Source organism: Natrix helvetica, assembly GCF_964273705.1.
Source record: "Natrix helvetica genome assembly, chromosome: 8".
Lineage (NCBI taxonomy): Eukaryota > Metazoa > Chordata > Lepidosauria > Squamata > Natricidae > Natrix > Natrix helvetica.
Genome location: NC_138559.1, coordinates 20,752,822 through 20,774,100, shown reverse-complemented (window position 1 = coordinate 20,774,100; position 21,279 = coordinate 20,752,822). Strand labels below are relative to the sequence as shown.

Genomic DNA, 21,279 nt, shown 5'->3' with positions numbered 1-21,279 from the left:
CTGCAACAAATCAAGTTGAATCTGTTACCTTTGTTGGCTTAAAAATTGACCCTGGATTTTAGCATGATTCAGATTAACAAAATAAAAACTGTATGATAGAATTGTCTATGGGAGAATTATGCTTTTATGTAAACATAATTTATAACGTGGGTTCTAAAACACTAAAACCATGAGGATTGATTGATTGAATTTCTATGGCTGCCCATCTCAGTCAATGACTTTGGGTGAGGAACATCATAAAAACATTAAACCATAAAAGAATTAAAACCTTACAGAATATGTCTATGCCATTGCCAAGTAAACCCGTGGCCATAGATGTTAATGCAGCCTATAAATGGGGCCTTAACACACTTGGTATATTGTTTTAATCTAAGTAGTACAGATGCACACATTATTTGAACTTTGCCCTCTGTTGAAAGGTGATGACACATCTCCGTGTAATAGAGGAGAGGATGAATCAAAGTTTGTCCCTGCTGTACAAAGTACCATACGTGGCTGAAGAAATCCAGAGTGAGATTGGTGAGTATTTTTGACCCTCCTTGGCTTCTTGATTGGGGTTTTGTTTCCTGGAGCTGCGGGTACTCCATTACTGGAGATTTTATTTTAAATCTTATTTAAATTTCTTGAAAGCTTCTTAATTGAAGCCCATCTGGAGACATCTGAAGGCAGACAGCTTCTAAATTTAAAACTAAGTTATCCTGTGTCGCTATGGTGATTCCTGTCCTGTACAGAAGGTTTTGATTATACCTCAAAAGTTCCTTCCAACCCCATGACTGTGGTTACCCGGCACTACCAAGATTTCCCCCTTGATTTGTCTCTGATAGATGAGCTCCTTCAAGAACAGCGAACTGATATGGACCAGTTTACTTCTTCCATTTCTGAATCCCCGGTGGATGTCCACGTGAGCTCTGAAGAAAGCGAAGAGTCGCCGCTCTTTGATGATAAACCTTTCCGTCCATTCCAGGTGAAAACTTTCCCAGCTTCTTCCAAAAGTGAAGGTACGTCAAAACTATAGCTGGCCTGTAACTGGCCTGAACCCATCGGAGCCAAGCTACTTAAATAGAATAAACCTGGTGTCTCAGATTTGCTCTGGACAAGCCCTTTTTTTGCCAGAGCTTTTCAGAGTAAATTCTGATGAAGGACCACTTGGTGATTGAGATGTTTTCAACTTTAGCATTCTGGCTTGATTCATGCAAGTCGCCTATTCTCGTAATGATCCATTTTGGACTATGTGTAGCTGGCCTTCCCATCTTCGCACCCTAAAACTCATGGTGAGAATTCAGTTTCGTCTGCTGATTATGTTATGACAGGGGTGTCAAACTCGCAGCCTGCGGCCTGGATGTGTTACACGCTGGCCACGCCCACCCCCAGTTAAGCGAAAGGGAAAGTCGAGCTACGTCATGTGACGACGTGACATTGTGAGTTTAACGCCTGTGTGCTGCGAGTTTATATATGTAAAAGGCAAATGCCACTCATCGCAAAATCTCCAGAACAGTAAAGCCTACAAACTTGAAATTTGACACGTATGTTCCTCTTGGCTTCTAGGTGCTTGTTAAAGTATTTTTCAAAATGACCATTAGATCATCAGTATTTCTTATAAAGTAATTAACACGCTCTGATGCTAAGGAATTCTACTCTCCCTCCCCATTTGAAAAGAACTCTATTCCAACTGCCAGTTGCCTCACATTCTGTTACCTCAGTTCAAACTGGCAGAGGTTCCACTCCTTCACTCAGGAGCGGTCTGGGGCTCCTTACAGTAGTAAAAGTTAGTACCTCACCAAAATATCTACGCCTTCCACTGCTTCCGGACTCAAGGCAGTGGGAGCGATATTCCTTACCTGTTTCAATCACTGACCACCACTGAACCAATGGATTGTAAACCAAATTTCTCCTGCATAGCCCGATCACATAATCTTATCGTGAAGTACAGGTATCCAGCTAGTTATAAATATATTTTCCTAGTTTCCTGGGGTTCATAAATTGGGATGGCAGAAAAGAAGTCCGAACCTGAATTTAATCTCTGATGTAAATGTTCTCCAGAATCTAAATCAGAAACCGCACACGAGCCTTTTTTTTTCTTTTCCCCCCTCCTAATCTCCTTTCTCTCTGCTATTTCTTTTTTTTTTGTTGTTCTTGTTTTTCCCTCCTGCTATAGATTCTCAGCCGGAATTGTACCATCCAGTGAAAAAAGGTTGGTTCCCTCCTTGATCCCTTTTAAATGCGCTCTCTATCATACCCTTCCCCCTTTTGAGTGGATTTTAATCCCTTTTAATTTTGTATTTCATAACTTCAGCTTCACTTCCCTCCCTCCCTCCCTCCTGCTTCTATACCCAAGGTTGCATTAGCTGCTGTCCTTGATGCCGTAGAAGTCAATTTGGTGCCCCCTGAACTATTTAGTGATCATACGACCACGATAAATGTCATTAGGCTGATTGATATATAAGTAATTAAATAGTGATTAGAGCCTTCTGAAGTTTTGAAGCAGCTATTTGGGATCAGGTGATAAATGCCGGTTGGATTGGCTTGGAGCGGATATGTGCAGTTTCAAGATTAAAATGCTGCTTTTATTACAGCAGCATTTTTCCTCTCTTCTTTGCCATGGGGTAAACTTTGTTAGAATGGCGTTTATAAGGAGAATTTAAACAGGGTTGATATTTAGAACTCCTCCTGAAGAGGGGAAAAAAATCTGTAAGCTGTTAGAATTATGTAAATCTATATAAACTAACTTGGAATGGATATGGGCAAAGGTGTGAGAAGCATTAGACCAGGGGTGTCCAAACTTGGCAACTTTAAGACTTGTGGACTTCAACTCCCAGAATTCCCCAGCCAGCAGAGCTCTGCTGGCTGGGGAATTCTGGGAGTTGAAGTCCACAAGTCTTAAAGTTGCCAAGTTTGGACACCCCTGCTTTAGACATTGTTATATGGGATTGTAGAAGTAATGTAGATTCTTATCAATTTTAGAATAAGGATTGGATGTATTTTTTCATCTATATCCCAGATATTCTCTCTAGCAAAAGAGAATCAGAAGCCATTCTTTTAAATATTTTTCTTTGCTTTTTTCTTCTTCTTTGCACTTTTATCTTTCCTTTTTTCCCTTTGCACTTCTATTTTACTTTTGGCTTCTTTTCTACCTTCTTTTTCCTTCGTTTGTCTACTTTTCCTCTTTTGGAAATTTAATAAAAAGCATTTTTAAAAAAGCATTAGATGTCATTGAAAGAAGGGGCTGGACTTCATGGAGTAAGATTTTCAACCTGTGGGAGAACATGATTAATATTCTACTATTAAAAAGCTCTTCACTGTTATTTGTCAAAATATTTATACTGTACATTTAAAAAACAACAACACAGCCTATGGAGGGATCTCTGGAATTAGATGTGTGTTAGGCTTCCCCATTCTATTGTTTTGTAGCTCCTGTAATTCCCAAATAGTGAATGAATTATAGCAGTGGTCACTAACTGGTGGTCTGCGAGAAAATTTTGGTGGTCCTCAGAAAAATTATTTGCATTTTTTATTTTGCACTAAATCAGGGGTCCTAAAACTATGGCCCTGGGCTGGATCTGTGCAATGAACGTTTGTGTTGTTGCGGGGAGTCTCCCCCTTCGGGGTCTTTTTGTGTGGGTCAGAGGGGGCAGAAATTCCGACTTGGGGTCTGCTTCGGCCTCCTGGTGCAGGGCTCTGGGCAAAGGCTGGAGGGAAGCGCCGCCGGTGGCAAAGAGCTGGGGCCTTGTTCCAGTGGGACGGCATTATGGCCTGGAACTGGTTGATCATCTCAGTCTGCTGAGCCTCCAGGCGCCGGTACCCGCCTTCCATTCTCACAGGTCTTCCCTCTGCTTGGAAAGCCTATGCTCCTAGTCCTCAGTGCTTCTGCTGAGCCTCCTTCTCGGTCAGATCCAATTTGAACTGAGCCAGCTGTTTTGCCAACTCTCTAGCTCCAACAACTGCTTCTTGTTGAAGCCCTAAGGAGCCCTGGCGGGCAAGCGAGGAGTGGCGAGTAGAGACTGGCAAGGGCTCAACGTGAGTGACATCAAGTTGGCCATACCCATCCAGCCACATGACCACCTAGCCACGCTCACCCAGTTATTAGGCAGATCGTATTAGTGGTCCCTGAATTATAGTTAGTACAATTAATACTCGCACAAGGTTCACAATAGTGAACGCGATAGGCACGAAAATGCCGATGTGCAGCCTCCGATTCTTGATGGTGCTGCAAGCGGCCATGTTTCCTTACTTCTTCTTGTTCTCGATTTTACTCGATTCTGTTGGAATATCCCGTCAGGTGGATGTTTTCATAACAAAAAGTACAACAACATACCTAGGGGAGAAGTTGAATCTTGAATCTAATAGGAAATTACTGAGTTGACTTTCATAGAGAATCTGCCAAGTATAGTTGTTATAGTCGCCTCGATTCTAAGAACCACGGATGTCAAAATTGTGGAACCCAGGGCAGCCCTGGGAAATCTACAAGATTAAAAAACAACGGCTCATTACCGTGTTTCCTCAAAAATAAGATAGGGTCTTACTTTCTTTTGACTCCTGAAATGAGCACTTGGCCTTATTTTTGGGGAGGTAATTATTATTTTTCAGGTGCAGGAGGCGGTGAGCGTGGTCACTTCATGGCTGCTGTTGTGTGGCAATATTTTTGGGGAGGGCTTATTTTTTTTGGGAGGGCTTATTTTAGTGCATGCGCTCAAAAGCCCGATTGGGCTTATTATCGAAGGAGATCTTATTTTCAGGGAAACAGGGTATTTGCTTCGGGATTAATTAGGAAATACCAAATTATTGAGACAAATGCAGTGTTCTTTTCCTCTGAAATCATTTATGTCTTGTAAAAACTGGAAGCAATTCCATCCCATTGGCTGGTAAATAGCAAGGATTTTTCCTAGTTTGCTTTAGCTAAAACGGTGGAGCTATTTCTTCCTTTTCTTTCCCCCCACTTCTGATTTCTTTATAGCTTTCTGCTGTTTCTTTCTTGGCCTGCCTGGTTTTTCTAAGAGCTTTCCCTCTGAGCACCAGCCCAATTAAGGCTGGTAAGCTGGTTTAATGGTACCCATTTAGAGTCTTTGCAACGAGCAGATAAAGCATAAAGCTGAATGCTGAGGATTGATTGTTGGTTGATGGCCTAGGAGGTATTTTCTTTTTTTGGAAGCTGGGAATCGTTTGACTTTGGAGGTGGGGTGGGGTGGGGGAATGTGGTTTATGGCAACCTTGGAAAGCAAGCTGGGCAATTCCGAATATGTTTGGAATCCGAAGAAGTGTTTTTAAAGACTTCAGAGAGATTTTAAAGGGATAAGCAGTAGAAGCAGATGTCCTTGAGTCTGCTTTGGCTCTTTAAAATAATTAAAAAGGATGGGGGAGGGGAGATGCTTCCAAAGACAGTGTTATGTCTAAAAGATACTGATTGATTGATTCCTTCGATCTGTGTTGACTCCTGAAACTGCCTGGAGAAAGAAACACACACACACACACACACACACACACAAATGTACATACCTATGTACATATACAAAGACTCCGCATTAGATGGAGCAAGACTTTGATATTCAGGACTGTGAAAATCTGGGATGGTTTGAAGATAACACCAACTACTTCTGCTATTAATCTTGAATTAATTGTGGAGGTTTGGTTCCTCCATAACCACATATAAAGTAGCTTCTTCTTTTCTTCTTCTTCCTCCTCCTCCTCCTCCTCCTCCTCCTCCTCCTCCTCCTCCTCCTCCTCCTCCTCCTCCTCCTCCTCCTCCTCCATCATATCTGTCATCCGACGTTTGCAATCATGTCGGCAATCCTATTTTTATCAACAGCTGCACGAAAAAGTGCTGCCAAGCTTTTTTGGACAAATATAAAGTTTCAGTGGTACTTACTTGACTGATATCTGGAACGTCATTCTCTTCTCCTATGAAACCAATTCAGGGTTGTATTCAGGCATCCGAGAGAAACAAAATTAAAACTTATCCAACAAGCAGCATTTTTAGAATGACTTCCAGGCTTGTTCTTCAGATAGGCTGATATGGCAGGGTGCCTAAAGGGCTGGTACTGCCGTGAATACAGCAAAGGGGCAACACCAGAGGATTGGGCAGGTAGTCCTTGAGTTGAGACCTCAGTTGAGCCAGGAATTAAGTTGTTGCTGTCGTTAAGTGGATCACTGTAGGAGGAGGAGTGGCAGAACCTGGGGGTGGAGTCAAAAGAGGGACCAGCTTAGAATCCCTACATAGCCACAAGTGAACTAAGTCCAACTTCTCTGGAATTCCGTTGGTCCTTATCAAAATCCAAGCAGGCACTAAACCTGTGATGGCAAACCTATGGCACCCATGCCAGAGGTGGCACGCAGAGCCCTCTCTGGGCACACGCCCCATCGCGAGCTGCTCTTCTGGTTTCCGGCATGCACATGCGCGCCGGCCAGCTGGTCTTCATGGGTGCCAGAACATGTTTTTTCACGAAAACGGGCCCATTATTTCCCCCCCAAAAGGCATGAATAGCCTTTATGGGGCTTGCAGAGTGCTCCTGGGGGATGCCCCCCAAAATGAGCAAAAAACAGTCCGTCTTTCACTCATTTCTGCCTCCAGCCCCCAGGAACACTCAGAAAGCCTCCTAAAGGCTCTGCATGGCCATTTTGGTGAAGGGTGGGGCTTCAGGAGGCAAAAATGCTGTATTCAGTGTATAAGACGCACCCAGATTTTCAGCCTCTCTTGAGGGAAAAAGGTGCGTCTTATACTCCGAAAAATATGGTAAATACCTTTTGAGGGATCCTTTGTAACTTCAAACAGTTGCTAAGGAACTGGTTGTACCATTGTAAGGTCATAAAGCGAGGACTATCTGCGTCTTGGTTCCATCAACGAGTTATACATAGAGGAGAAAGTACAACTTCCACAGAACGATCAGTTTGGACTGTTGTGGCTAGTTAGTAAGAAGCGACACATATCCTTAAACCTTCTGAGGCAGCCTCCATTTTCATCATGTAATCTGGTCAGCAATCCCCTCACCATCGTCCATTCCGTTTCTCTAGTCCAGGGGTCAGCAACCCGTGGCTCGTTCATCCCTCTGCTGCCACTCCCTGTCGCCGGTCGGCCCCGCAATTGATAGGGCTTTTGGTTAGGACAGGTAGAGGAAGAAGGATGCCACGCTAGGAGGAGACACTATGGTGGGGAAACCGGACTTCCGGCCAGCGGAGGAAAAAGGATGCCGTGCTAGGAGTCTCTATGGTGGGGAACTGGTCAGTTCCAGAATTGAATGGGAGCGGGGTCCGTTTAGGACCTTTGTGGCTCTTTGAGCGTTTAAGGTTGCCGACCCCTGCTCTAGTCTAACATTTGGCATCCCTGTGACATGCGCATTAAGAAAACGAAACTTCCTTCATGTGCATAGACAAAAATGGTTTTTTTTTGCTGCGGCTGGATCTCGTGTTCATTTATTTATGTCATGCCTAATTTCTTTCCGTGCAGGGTCTGGCCTGGTGGATCTGGACGGGCTGATCGGAGCAGAAGAGAAAGTGATCAACAGCAAGAGCAAGCTGGATGAGAACGTGGTAGGCCCCTTTGCACGGAAATTTGCACGAGAAAACCTGTGCCTGCAACACTAAGCTTTCTCAGCTTTTTGGGGGGATTTTGCTAAACGCATGAAATTGTCAGGCGGGTGTCCGATTGTTCCCTTGAAGATAACTAGCAGATGTAGCAATCTCTGGTGGAACTCCGCACAAATGCACAGCATTATGACTCCTGCCGTTTAGCGCCTTGTAAAATTCTCTCTCTTGTGATTCTTTTCAGGTGATTGATGAGACGCTCGATGTGAAGGAATTGATTTTCAATCCTGAGCGAGTTGGGGGATTGGGGGATGACGTTCCGGTATGTCTTATCGCCATCAATATAGATTTACTCTTAGAGCCAGGGTGTCAAACTCAAGGCCCGCGGGCCAGAAGAGGTTCGTGGGGTGCTTAGATTTGGCCCGCCCTGAAAACCGTGAAGGACACAGTTCGCGGTGCCTCTGCATTGAAAACGGAGCTCGGGAGGGGCTCTGCTTCTGGCCTCTTGCAACCCTCTGCCAGCAAAAACGGAGCTTGGGGAGGCCATGCGCAGCCCGCCCAGGCTCTGTTTTCAGGTGCTGCAGCGCTCTGCCACAAAAAACTGTGCACCATTTTCGCTGGCAGAGGGCTGCAGGAGGCTGTCGCGGCCAAAAACGGAGCGATGAGTGACTTTGAGCTGGCCACGCCCCTGCCCCCCAGGTCAAACACAACTCCCGGATGCTGCCCTCAGTGAAATTGAGTTTGACACCCTGTGTTAGAAAGAATGGCATATACCTCTTTGTGAAACCCTTTGTCATGGACAGTACCTATTCTTTAATTACCGTATATTTCAGAGTATAAGACACACCTAGATTTTGGGGAGGAAAACAAGGGAAAAATATCTGCCCCTGCCTCTCAGCAATTTGCCTTCTTGCAACAAACAGTACAGACAATATACACTGTTTGTAGTGTTACATTTCAGACTATACTTGTACAGATGCTGTTAAAATTGATGTGGCTTTCTAGAAGTATAGTTATTCTCTGCTATTTAAAAGAAGATACAATAGCACGGGGCCTCTTCAGATCAAGCATTTATTTTAAAAAGCTTCTTCATTTTGTTAAGTTGTCTAGAATAATAATAAAGCAGTCTTTAAAAAAATAAGTCTAATAATTTGAACATTCTATAGGCATTTATAATTGTTGACTTATGCACACACACACACACGAGTCTCCAGTCACATGGTCCAATCAGCATACAGTCCACTTGCTAGATGACCTCAGTCTCCTCCTCCTGAACACCTGCGGGAATGTCCTTGGTTCTCAGGGGAAAGAATTTTATTTAGGCTACAATGCTCCAGCTATCTCTACATTCCCCCCCCCTCCCTCCCTGTCTCTTTCGCTCCAGGCTGTGTGAGCCCTGAAGCAACGAGAAGAGAAACCTCCCTAGGAAATTACAAAAAGGAAAAAAAAAGTTTAGCCAACTTCAGGGTTGACAACATGTTGATTTGGCCTTGGTTCTCAGGAGACTTAATGGTTGTTTTGTCTGGCATGTTGGAGGAAAACATTCTACATTCCATAAGTCCCCCTGCCCCCCTCCCCCCCCAAAAAATAGGGCAACTAAGAAACGAAGCAAGAAAAATACGGCTTCAGCTAGAGTCGTTTCGAGAGTTGACACCCTTTTTCTCCAGAAGGATATTGGATGTTGTAAAGCACTTACAACAGTTGAATAGAATAGAATAACAGAGTTGGAAGGGACCTTGGAGGTCTTCTAGTCCAACCTCCTGCTCAGGCAGGAAACCCTACATCACATCAGACAAAGTGTTGTCCAGGCTCTTCTTAAAAACTTCCAGTGTTGGAGCATTCATAACTTCCGGAGGCAAGTTGTTCCACTGATTAATTGTTCTCACTGTCAGGAAATTTCTCCTTGGTTCTAAGTTGCTTCTAAGTTCATTTCGTGACCGCTCAAACGGCACTGAAAAAGAGGGACTTGTGACCATTTTTCACACTTACAACCGTTGCCGCATCCCCATGGTCACGTAAGCAAAATTTGGGATGCTTGGCAACTGGCTCATATTTATGATGGTTGCAGTGTCCTGTGGTCCCTTCTGGGGGACCTTCTGACAGGCAAAATCAGTGGGGGTGGGGGGAACAGATTCACTGAACAACTGTGTTACTAATCTAACAACCTGGAAATAAGGAGACATTTTCTGACAGTGAGAACAATCCATCCATGGAACAGAATTTGCCTTCAGAAGTTGTGGGAGCTTCATCACTGGAGGCTTTCAAGAAGAGATTGGACTGCCATTTGTCAGAAATAGTGCAGGGCAGTGATGGCTAATCTTTTGCTGACCGAGTGCCCAAAGTGCGCACACACGCCCAAATCCCCAAAATGCAATGCAGGCACCGCTCTGCGCATGCGCCCTGTTGCATGCCCTTGTCCCCCACGCAAGCACCTACTTGGCAGAGACACAAAGACCAGCATAGAGCATGGGCGGCGCAGCTGAGCTGGGGAGACGGCTCACATGCCATCAGCGAGAGCGTCGTGTGCCACTTCTGATACGCGTAGGATCCTACACGCACAGGTGTAGGATCTCCTGCTTGGGCGGGGGGAGGGAGTGGGGTTGGACTAGATGACCTACAAGGTCCCTTCCACCTCCGTCAATCTGTTCAACTGCAGTGCTTCACTTAACCCATGTGGCAAGAAAAGTCGTCACATGGGGCAAAACTCACTTAGCAACATAAATGTTGGGCTCAGTTGTGGCCGTCAGCTGAGGACTACCTGGGTTGAGTGATGCAATTCTCTCAGAGCAGGAATATCACACGTTTCTTGCAGTACTGGAACAGGGCTTCTCACGCGTGTCTACCCGTGTCGGTTTCCATGCTTCAACCTCTCCCTTGTTATGTTCTCTCTCATGCAGAAAACTGACCGTTCTATGCGCGATGACTTCAGCTTCAGCAGCAGCGCTCTCATCGGCCTTCTGGTAATAGCAGTTGCCATAGCTACGGTTATAGTCATCAGCTTGGTGATGCTGAGGAAGAGGCAGTATGGAACCATCAGCCATGGGATTGTAGAGGTGAGAGGGGCCTCGAGACACATTCTGTGAACCCGGACGTAGAACAGAACAAGGCTGGGGGAGAAAACCAGTAGAATCATTGATGGAGCATTATATGATTCAAGGCACTTCTTTTCAAACTGGGACGTGGAAATGAATTTTCAACATGAAATCCCTAAGACTTATTCTGACCTAGGCAGAGTCCTTGTCCCGACAAAAAACCCTTTTATTAATCGAATGTGAATTCCTCTCCTTCACATTCAGCAAAGGCCTGGCAAACAGTCTTTCAAAGGAATATTTATGACCACAGACCTTATCTAGCTTGGAAAGCTGCCATGTCGATATTCGCCAAATGAGGTGCTGTGCAAGGAAAGACTGGGCACAGAGTCTCTGAGATTCACGGAGAGATCTTCACACGAATGAAACGAATGAACAATCGAACGGATGAATTGTTTCCTGCAAAAGCCCACTCCCCTTCCGCTCCTCTTTTATTTCCTATGGGAGGGGGTCAATCACCGTCCACCTGTGACTTTACTCTCAAGTGGACCCTGATTTCTGAGTTGTTCTTTTCTTCTGGCAACTCTGTACATGTACACACTGGGAACAGGCTCTAGCTGTTCCTCTGCCTCACTGCTGTCTATAGGCAGCTGATAACTGTCAGACGGCCTTGGCCCCCTCTCTGCCTCCGACACAGAGCCCTCATCAGAGCCTTCCCCAGCCTCCAGGACTGGCCCATGCTCGTCCCCAACCCCCTCACTGTCTGACTCTGCTGCCAGCTCTGCAAGAATATTTTGGTTCACGCACACGGACCCTGTTGGAAACTCTGAGCAACAGGAGTCAGTCTAGAAATGTGATCAATTCCTGCTATGAGTCATTTCTTTAATTTGTGTAGCATCCGTTTGCAAAAGATGGTAAAGCAGCATTAGGGTTCTTCTTCCTTTTGGGTTATGGAGGCTAAAGCTCTTGTGAGTTAATCTGCGGTTACATAAAACTCTTGGTGGTTTTCCTTGCAGATGTTTCATTACACAATAGTGCTCTGAAGACGTTAACTAGTTGGGTAATGAAACGTTGGCAAGATAATCGCCAAGCTCAGAGAGCATCAAGGACTCTAACAGCTCTGAGCAACAAATAATTCTCTTGTATTGATACCATTGCAAAGACTCTTCGTTACTCAAACTAATCTCTTGGCTAACCGATAGCATCTTCTTCTTCTTCTTCTTGTCCCCATAAAGGTTGACCCAATGTTAACTCCAGAGGAAAGGCATCTGAACAAGATGCAGAATCACGGCTACGAGAACCCAACGTACAAATACCTGGAACAGATGCAGATTTAAAGGGTGTTGAAACGGTTGCATCCCTGACCAGCAGATGTTTAGGGGAGAAAGGGCCAAAATAGTCCATTGTTTTGGATCAACTACTGACCAACTGTCGTTTGAAGAGGACTTCACCTTACATTCAGAGTCCCTGGGTCATTTAAGACTTAAATTACTACTGTAGAATTTCAATTTCCATTCTTTTAAATGGGCGAGGAAATGATAATATAACAATATATGATATATATAAAGCGTACAATGGGAAAATGGATCTATTGCAGATATTTGAGATGTAATTTTTTTCCTTTTTTAAAAAAAGAAACCTAATCTAATGAGAAATCCCAATGCTGTTGTATCGTCTAATAACAAGCTCTCAATATACATGAGAAATACTGTTTTATTTCTGATTGTCTGCATATTCCAGGGTATTTGTACCCAACCACATTGTATAAAAAAAAAATGATTTAGTGGCTCTTCGGTCATTTTGGCTTGCAGGGTTGCAAGATTCCTTCCTTCCTTCCTTCCTTCCTTCCTTCCTTCCTTCCTTCCTTCCTTCCTTCCTTCCTTCCTTCCTTCCTTCCTTCCTTCCTTCCTCCCTCCCTCCCTCCCTCCCTCCCTCCCTCCCTCCCTCCCTCCCTCCCTCCTTACTTCTTTTCCACCCATTGGGATTTTGGAGAAAACAAACTTCACAAACATCATGGAAAACTTAAAGACATTCTTCGATGCCAGTGACCTGTACAAATTCTGCTGCTGTGTGGCTTGGTTTCCCCCCAAAATGAGGCGGGAAACTGCTCTCTCGTTTTAGGATCTTTGTAGTGGGATTATTGGCTCAGGATCTGAGCAGATTAGGATGGCGCACCCGCCTTGCTTTCGGAATCCAGTCCTGCTGTAGAGTTGGAAGCTTTGACGTTCGGATTCAGCCCTTCCCTTCCAGCATAACTTCTCCTTTTTAGCCTTGCCTAATGTAAGCAAATCTTTCTTGTTAATGTGTGCCCCCCCCTTCCTCCTCCATTCAGGGTAACCCATGATCATTTAGAGGTTGGGAAGGCTGATGGGTCTTCCTGAGGAAGTTGGCTGAGGCTGAGGCTTGTGTATTTAAAGAGAGCCAACTGTCCTGCCTCAAAAAAAAGGAGAAGCAAAAGAAGAATGGACCCACAACCTTGCTCGCCTTAGTGCACAGCGTTATGCACCACATGGAAACACGGTTTGAGAAACGGAAGAGGGAAGGAATCGCCGGGCACTGATGTGTCAAAAAGAATCGCTCCATTAACCATCATGTCTTTGTAATGCCTGTACAGTTGGTGTTAATCCTCACAGCGTTTGTTTTTTTTTAAGAAAAATTCTGATAAACCCGTGTTGTAATTTTTCCCCCCCACTCTTTTTTTTTTGGTACATTTTGTTTTGAACTTTCAAACCCAACCCAACCCACCCCGGTATAATTTCTCTTCCCACTATGCACAGATATACTTAACCTGCAAAATTCCCTAGTGTGGTCTGTGGGGAATGTTGAAAAAGTTGGAAACTCATCAATAAACTCCTTTAACTTCCAGTTTCTGATTCCGGTATCTATCCCTGTGTGCCTTAGGGTCACTCGTGTTCTGTTTTGCCAACTCTTTCTCTTATTAGCTGTTTAGCTCCAACAACTGCTTCCTGTTGGGGCCCTAAGGAGCCTGGGCTGGCAGACGATGAGTGGTTGGGAGAGGAGGGGCAAGTAGAGGCCGGCGAGGCACCCCTCGACATGAGTAACATCAAGTTGGCCATGCCCACCCAGTCACATGACCGCCTAGCCACATCTACCCAGCTAGTCATTAGGCAAATCATATTAGTGGTCTGTTGGATTTAAAATTATGAATTTAGTGGTCCTTGAGGTCCGAAAGGTTGGAGACCCCTGATCTGGGTGACTGGTGGACTTCTTTGTGCAATTGATTGGCCATTGGGAGAACAGACTATTTGAGCTGATCCAGGAGGGCACTTCTTACATCCTTATGTTCTTGAAAAACTCAAGTGAGCAAATGCAAAGTCATACATTTAGTGAATAACATGCCTCACTGCAGAACTTTCTAAAGGTTCTGAAGAGCCTAAGGGCAAAGTAACACACTTAAGAGCTCCCCATCCTGTGTGAGCGTCCGTCTATTGACTTCTGTCCTTGAAAACTGCCAACATTTGGGGAGGGGAAATGGGTCTCTGAAATGCCAAAAACAATAAATGGGGAAGGTAACCATAGAGATCTTTGCGTCAGTACCATCTTGAATTGATGCAATAATATTTGCAAAGGCAAATATTGTTTGGCAAACAGAGCACAGCAGGGGACAAATAACTCTGAAGTTCTTGCAGACAAGCCTTTTAATGTACCAGAAAGGGCTAAAATGAACAAAAAGTAAGGCTAAATCTTCCCCTCGCACATATGTGCTAATCGTTCCCGACTCTAGGAGGCGGTGCTCATCTCCGTTTCAAAGCCAAAGAGCCAGTGCTGTCTGAAGACGTCTCCGTGGTCATGTGGCCGGCATGACTCAATGCCGAAGGCGCACGGAACGCTGTTCCCTTCCCACCAAAGGTGGTTCCTATTTTTCTACTGTCATTTTAAACGTGCTTTCGAACTGCTAGGTTGGCAGAAGCTGGGACAAGTAACGGGAGCTCGCTCCGTTATGCAGCATTAGGGATTTGAACTGCCGACCTTTCTGACAGAGTCTTAGCCACTGAGCCACCACGTCCCTTTATTGATGTGGAGGCAAGCCACATAATTTGCCCGGCATAACGTCCCTTCTGCCTTGGTAGGACTGATTTGATTTGATTTGTTGGCTGCCCATCTCCTTTTCAGATGACTTAGTGGCCAAGCTAGGAAGACCGCAAAGAATAGCTGCTTCTAATAACAGTAAAGGTTACAATTAAGAAGATAGAGAGAAAGGATGCCAGTGTAGATGGGGGTCTTCTCTTAATACATCAACCACCCCTGAAATCTAGGAAAAGCTTCCTTTGTCGTCATCTGGAGGTTTTGAAGAATTTGAAAGGAAACAGGATCTATGAAAAGCTGCAAAGAACCAACACTGGATGGGACCAACGGAGGAGCCGGCATCGGGTTCTGACAAAAGCTGGGAAGTATGGAAGTTGTTGAATAGACTGCACACAGGTACAATAAGTCGAACCCTGTTCTTTAGCTGTTCCCTTTGTCTGGCAACTCTGGGCATGCACACACTGGGAACAGGCTCCAGCTGTTCGTCTGCCTCACTGATGTCTGACTCCGAAGGCAGCTGATAACTGGCATACGGCTCTGGCCCCCTCTCTGCCTCCGACACAGAGCCCTCATCAGAGCCTTCCCCAGACTCCAGGACTGGCCCAGGTTCCTCCCCAACCCTCCCCACTGTCCGATTCTGATGCCAGCTCTGCTGGCTGCTGACGGGCCACAACAATAAGATCCAGAGACACCCTGAACAAATGGGACTATCCGGTGGCTTCTCGTTGAGATTGTGGTGACATGCAGACAATAATACCTATGTATACCTGTCCCTTTGTGCACCGATCAGTGTACACCTGAGGATTTCATGGTAGTGCGACAGAACACAATTAATGTTACTAGTTTCTGGGCAAGTTCTCTTTACTTCGTACATATTTTCATCCTATATTTTATGTTTTAATTTTTTTGCCATGTAGTATGCCTTGTTTTCATTGTGTTGCTTCTGACACAAAATAAACAATCTACGATTTACACGTTTGAAGCTTGCTCCCACAGTCCCTTTGAGGTTGAAAGCTGGCTTGGTTTGAACCCAGGCCACAATTTCCCCCTCTATTCTCATTTTCCCTGAATTTCAAACTTTTGGCTTATTTCTTTGTTGCCTTGATAGATCTAAGGGGTTTTGAAGCAGTGCTGGAGGCAACCTGGCCTCAAACCAAAGAAATCGCAAGGCATCCGAAGAAATTATAATCCACTCGATCAATGCAACAATTCCCCTAAAGGATAAAATTCTAATTTTGTGCCTCCAGGCTTTGTGTTTCTGGAAACCTTTCACCCCTTTTCAACTTTAAAAAAAAATACATTTTTTTTTGCAATTATCCTGCATTGCAAATGATGTTTCCCTCCCAAGAAAGCTTGCTTTATGAATTTAATCAAACTCCTCCAAGCAGCTTCAAAGCATGGAAAGGTCTAAAGGGATTCTGTTTTTTTCGGAGGGTGATAATTCTGGATCAGACCTAAAACAGAAAAATAGGCAGGGGAACGTAGATTGTTCTGCATCTCTTTTTTCTATTATTCATTGCTTGACAACAGGAAAGCGGAGTAACCAACTGATGATTAAGGAGATAGAAATAATTGCATTTGTAAAATGCCAAGATCCAAGTTTAAGCTCTCAAATTGATTAGATAAATATTTGTGGGAGGAGGAGATCACCAGGGTTGAATGCCTATATGGAAATAAGATTTGGCTGTTGTGTCCCGCCAGCGGACAGTGGATCTGGTGGCAGTCTCCGACAGTGAGGAAGTTGGGGAGGAACATGGGCCAGTCCTGGAGTCTGGGGAAGGCTCTGATGAGGGCTATGTGTCAGAGGCAGAGAGAGGGCCAGAGCCGTATGCCAGTTATCAGCTGCCTTCAGAGTCAGACATCAGTGGGGCGGAAGAACAGCTGGAGCCTGCTCCCAGTGTGTGCATGCGCAGAGCTCCCAGGAGAAGGGAATAGTTAAGGAACAAGGGCTGACTCAGGAGTAAAGGCACAGGTGGATGGTGAATGGCCCCTCCCTTAGGGAATAAAGAAAAGCAAAAGGGGAGGAGAGTTTGCAGGAGACAATCAGTTCAATTCATTTGGGTGAAGATCTGTTCCTGACTTCTTGCCAAGTATTGTCTGTTACAGCGTGGCGCTTGGAAGATATCAGCCTGGCAGCTCTCCAGGCCTGATAAAGATCTATAGTTGTGAAATCTCTTGAAAGACTGTTGGCTGGGACTTTGCTGGAGAGGAATTCACTTTAAACTAAATATAATGGGTTTTATCAGGATGAGGAGTTGGCTTCGTGCTTTTGGGAAGCCTAGATCAGAATGACAGCTGTCAATAATATCAGCACTGGGTGTGTGTGAATTCTAGACATTTATTTTCCCCTTCTCTTGGAAAATTGGAATTACAAATAACAGAACGTTAACATGAAACAAATTCCTACTGGATGAAATGACTGGTCAAACCTATTTGCTCTGCTTTACTACAAAGCAAACTTGATTAACTAGCTGCATGAAATAATCAAGGATGTCTTATTATTATTTTAAACTTGGATTGATTTATTCTATGCCTTGAAAAACAATAGGCGCAGTTTCTGGTTTTGGAATGTGGGAATGCTGAAATCAAAAGCTTTAGGACGTGATCTTACAGAATGCAAAATATTATAATGTCAGTCAACACTCTTGAGTGCAACACAAAAAAATATTACAGCACTGGTATTCTGAAACGGATCAAGAGCAACAACAAAAGTTTTCTGAAAGAAATCCTCATTTGATCTGGAAGGTGCAAAATATGGTAGATTGGCATGTACATTTGAGAAGCATTTCATGATAGTTTAGCTATCAGACCACTTAAATCCCATTGGGTCTTCACCTCCATTTTATTTTGTCTTTGCCCTCAAGAAGACAACAGCAATAAGGAGTTCCCATTTTACAAGGTGGGAATTGGTTAGGCTGAAGTCTGGATCGTAACTCTTTGCACTGCTGTTCCGTAGTTCTTCTGCCTGCTTTTCTGGAACTGACGTAATGCTTCACTCATGTTTGAGAAGCTGTTTATCTCTAGAAAGTGAAAAACACAGAGATATTCATACAGAAGGCTAAAGGAAGTCCCATTGAGGGGAGATCCAATCTAGAACTAAGGAGCAATTTCCTGAGAGTGATTGCCTTCCACATGTGCCACCTTCTGCAATCACTTAATAATTTGCTTTTTAGGTGCAATTCGATTTTTTTCAGATTAGCAACAGCGCATGATTTCTTTGGGCATGGCAACCAGCTCTATTTGGGCTGTAGTTAGATGCACTCCCCTTCTCCCAAAAACAATTGCTTGGGGATTGAGGTGTAGGAGGTTAGCACCAGCGGTGGGTTTCAAAAAATTTTAGAACCTCTTCTGTAGGTGTGGCCTGCTTTGTGGGAGTGGCTTGCTGGGTGGGAGTGGCTTGCCGGCCATGTGACTGAGTGGGAGAGGCTTGGCAGTCATGTGACTGGGTGGGCATGGCCAACTTGTAAAATGTGGTGAAACTCACTTAACAACGCTCTTGCTTAGCAACCAAAATCTTGGCTCAGGATCTCTGGCATTTGAAGCACGCAAGTCTTAAAGCTGTCAAGTTGCAAGACCCTTGCACCCCTAACCCTTTAGAAAAAAAGACCCCAGAGGTGTTCAAACTTGACAGCTTTAAGACTGGTGGACTTCAACTCCCAGAATTCCTCCTCTCGCTCTTCATCTTGATGTTGTGCGGACGGGCGGGGAGAGGGAGCTGGAACCGGTTCTAAACGGCACTGTAGATTTGTGGAACCTCTTCTATAGAAGAGGTTAGAATTGGCAGGAACCCACCCTGGGTTAGCACCCGCCCCTCTTCCTAGAAAAATGAAATATCCTGGGCAACATTGAAAAGGCAGAATGACTCTGCGTGGTGGCTCAGTGGCTAAGACGCTGAGCTTGTCGATCAGAAAGGTCAGCAGTTCTGTGGTTTGAATCCCTTTACTTGTCCCAGCTTCTGCCAACCTAGCAGTTTGAAAGCATGTAGAAATGCAAGTAGAAAAATAGGGACCACCTTTGGTGGGAAGGAAACAGCGTTCCGTGCGCCTTTGGTGTTTAGCCCTGCCGGTCACATGATCACAGAGATGTCATCGTACAGTGCTGGCTCTTCGGCTTTGAAACGGAGATGAGCACCGCCCCCTAGAGTTGGAAACGACGAGCACATATGTGCAAGGGGAACCTTTACTTAATATGTAGTCTTAACATTCGAAGAACCTGAGCTTCGGATGCTAATTGGTGTTTTGACGCTAGGTGGCGCCTGATATTCACAAATGTTTCCAGGAGTGTGAGAAAAAGTTTGAAACTGATTGGAATTAATCAGTAAATCAGTAAATTTCTACAACAGAATACAAAATAACAAGAGTTTGAAGGGGCCTCAGGGGTCTTCTAGTCTAACCCCCTGAATAAGTGTAGAATTCTTTATTGGCCAAGTGTAATTGGGCACACAAGGAATTTGTCTATCTGGACACACTAGGAATGTTTTCATTCTTAATGTTGGGTGCTTTTAATTGTTTAACGTTCCTGTCGTTTTATGTTATATTTGTATATTGTCGTAAGCCACCCAGAGTCATTTCACAGTGTGGTGGGCACCATGTAAATGTAATAAATAAATAAATTTTGCTCATGGAAAAAAAAGTTAGAGGATTCATGTTGCAATTTCAAAATGACATTTAACAGATTAACAGAGTTGGAAGGGATCTTGTAGTGTCATCTAGTCCAACCCCCCACCCAAGGAGGAGACCCTACGCCATTTCTGACAGATGGTAGTCCAGTCTCTTCTTCAAAGCCTCCTGGGATGAAGCTCTGAAGGCAACTTCTGTTCCATGGGTGGATTCTTCTCGCTGTCAGAAAATTTGAGGAGGTGTTTCTTTCCCCAAAGCATGATGGGTTACGTGTTGGGCACAATTAGGTTGAAGCCCCTCTATTCCTCTCAACCTGCAAGCCTAGCTATGAGCTAAGAGGAGCCAAAGGCAACATTATGAAGACAAAACCAGTCTGGTCTAGTAGTTAAGGCACCAGGCTAGAAGTTAGGAGCCTGTGAAGACATCTAGCACCACTTTAGGCATGGAAGGCAGCAGGCTGATTTTATGCAATACAATACAATAGTAGAGTTGGATGGACCTTGGAGGTCTTCTAGTCCAACCCCCTGCCTAGGCAGGAAACCCTATATCGTTCCAGACAAATGGCTATCCAACATCTTCTTAAAGACTTCCAGTGTTAGGGCATTCACAACTTCTGGAGGCAAGCTGTTAACTGATTAATTGTTCTAACTGTCAGGAAGTTTCTCCTCAGTTCTAAGTTGCTTCTCTCCTTGATTAGTTTCCACCCATTGCTTCTTGTTCTGTCCTCAGGTGCCTTGGAGAATAGCTTGACTCCCTCTTCTTTGTGGCAACCCCTGAGATATTGGAACACTGCTGTCATGTCTCCCCTAGTCTTTCTATTAAACTAGACATACCCAGTTTCTGCAACCGTTCTTCATATGTTTTAGTCTCCAGTCCCCTAATCCTCTTTGTTGCTCTTCTCTGCACTCTTTCTAGAGTCTCCACATCTTTTTTACATCGTGGCGACCAGAACTGAATGCAGTATTTTGGGCCATTCACCAGGAGACGGTGAATTCTAGTTCTGCCTTAGCCATGAAAGCTGACTGCGTGAATGGACCAGTCACTCTCAGCCCAACGCACCTTACCGGGTGGTTATCACCATCATCTATTTCTCCTTCCCCAAGCAGCTCCGCGTATCGTGTGAGCTAGTGAAACAGCATTGCAAACAAGGATACAGTTGTCACCTATTGTTGTGTGCAGAGGTCTATTTTAAAACCTCCATTTATTCCCGGGATCCAAGAGTGGAGTGGGGGGGGGGGGGGAAAGAAAGGAGGGTGGGTGGGAAAAGCCCAGCTGTCTGAACCTAACGCAAATGGGCTCTTCAAAGAAGGATGCCGAGTGTCCCAGCGCCAGCCTGTCCTGGCTGGATGGCTGGGGAGGAGGCATCTCCGTGCAGTGGCAGACAAGGCTTGCTAATGGTGTTTTGACGTGTTGCTTCAAGCACAATTTGTCCGGCTCTCTCGGAAGGGCTCAGAAAACAGCTGCTTGGAACCTGATGCTGGATGATGGAAGAGAGAGGGGTGAAACGGAGGTGGCGGGGTAGGGTGGTGGTGAAGGGTGGGGGGGTGGGGAGAGAAGGCCCAGAGATTAATGGGAAGGCTGATGTCTGCCCTAAGTTCTTCAGTAAGTGAACCTGACATTCATTTCTCCCAACTGCAGCTTTTCCTTTGGAAAGGGAACCATCAGTGGAAAGAAAGCTGGGATGGAGCTTTAGTGGAGGCATTGGACTAAGAGCGAGCGTGGAGATCTGGTTTTGAGGTCATTCTTCCTGGGGGAACTTGGGGGTGGTCACTCTTGCCCACCACAACCTATCGCGCAAGGGGGTTGTGGGGAAATTTGATATCCTTTAAGAAAAAGGTCAATGGGAAGGGACCAGGTTCTCCAGCCCCTGACAGGTGTTGGGCAATAGACTTCCTTATTATAGAGTATTATTATAAAGTGAGAGAAAGTTGGGGCTGGAATTAGGGTGAGGCAACCTAAAGTTATGCAGTGGAGTCAGTGCTGTGCACAATATCCACCTCTGTTTCTATTATTTAATCCCCTATCTCCATGTCATCCCTCCAAAATTTGTAATAGATGAAGAAAGAATAGAA

General features: G+C 44.9%; 2 protein-coding genes across 5 annotated transcripts in view; both read left to right on the top strand.

Annotated features, from left to right (window-relative positions):
- APLP2 (amyloid beta precursor like protein 2) overlaps window positions 1-13,406 on the top strand; it is a 57,307-nt gene extending 43,901 nt beyond the window's left edge. For 3 of the 4 annotated variants that reach the window (XM_081960883.1, XM_081960881.1, XM_081960880.1), the window contains 7 exons: window positions 420-519; window positions 825-998; window positions 2,156-2,191; window positions 7,436-7,518; window positions 7,757-7,834; window positions 10,410-10,565; window positions 11,777-13,406. In XM_081960883.1, coding sequence (XP_081817009.1) covers window positions 420-519; window positions 825-998; window positions 2,156-2,191; window positions 7,436-7,518; window positions 7,757-7,834; window positions 10,410-10,565; window positions 11,777-11,878 — 729 coding nt within the window. In that variant the 3' untranslated portion in view covers window positions 11,879-13,406. The remainder of the gene's footprint in view (window positions 1-419; window positions 520-824; window positions 999-2,155; window positions 2,192-7,435; window positions 7,519-7,756; window positions 7,835-10,409; window positions 10,566-11,776) is intronic. The other variant, XM_081960882.1, reaches the window with a different exon arrangement.
- ADAMTS8 (ADAM metallopeptidase with thrombospondin type 1 motif 8) overlaps window positions 1-21,279 on the top strand; it is a 489,092-nt gene that overhangs the window by 303,461 nt on the left and 164,352 nt on the right. The gene's annotated exons all lie outside the window — the stretch shown is intronic.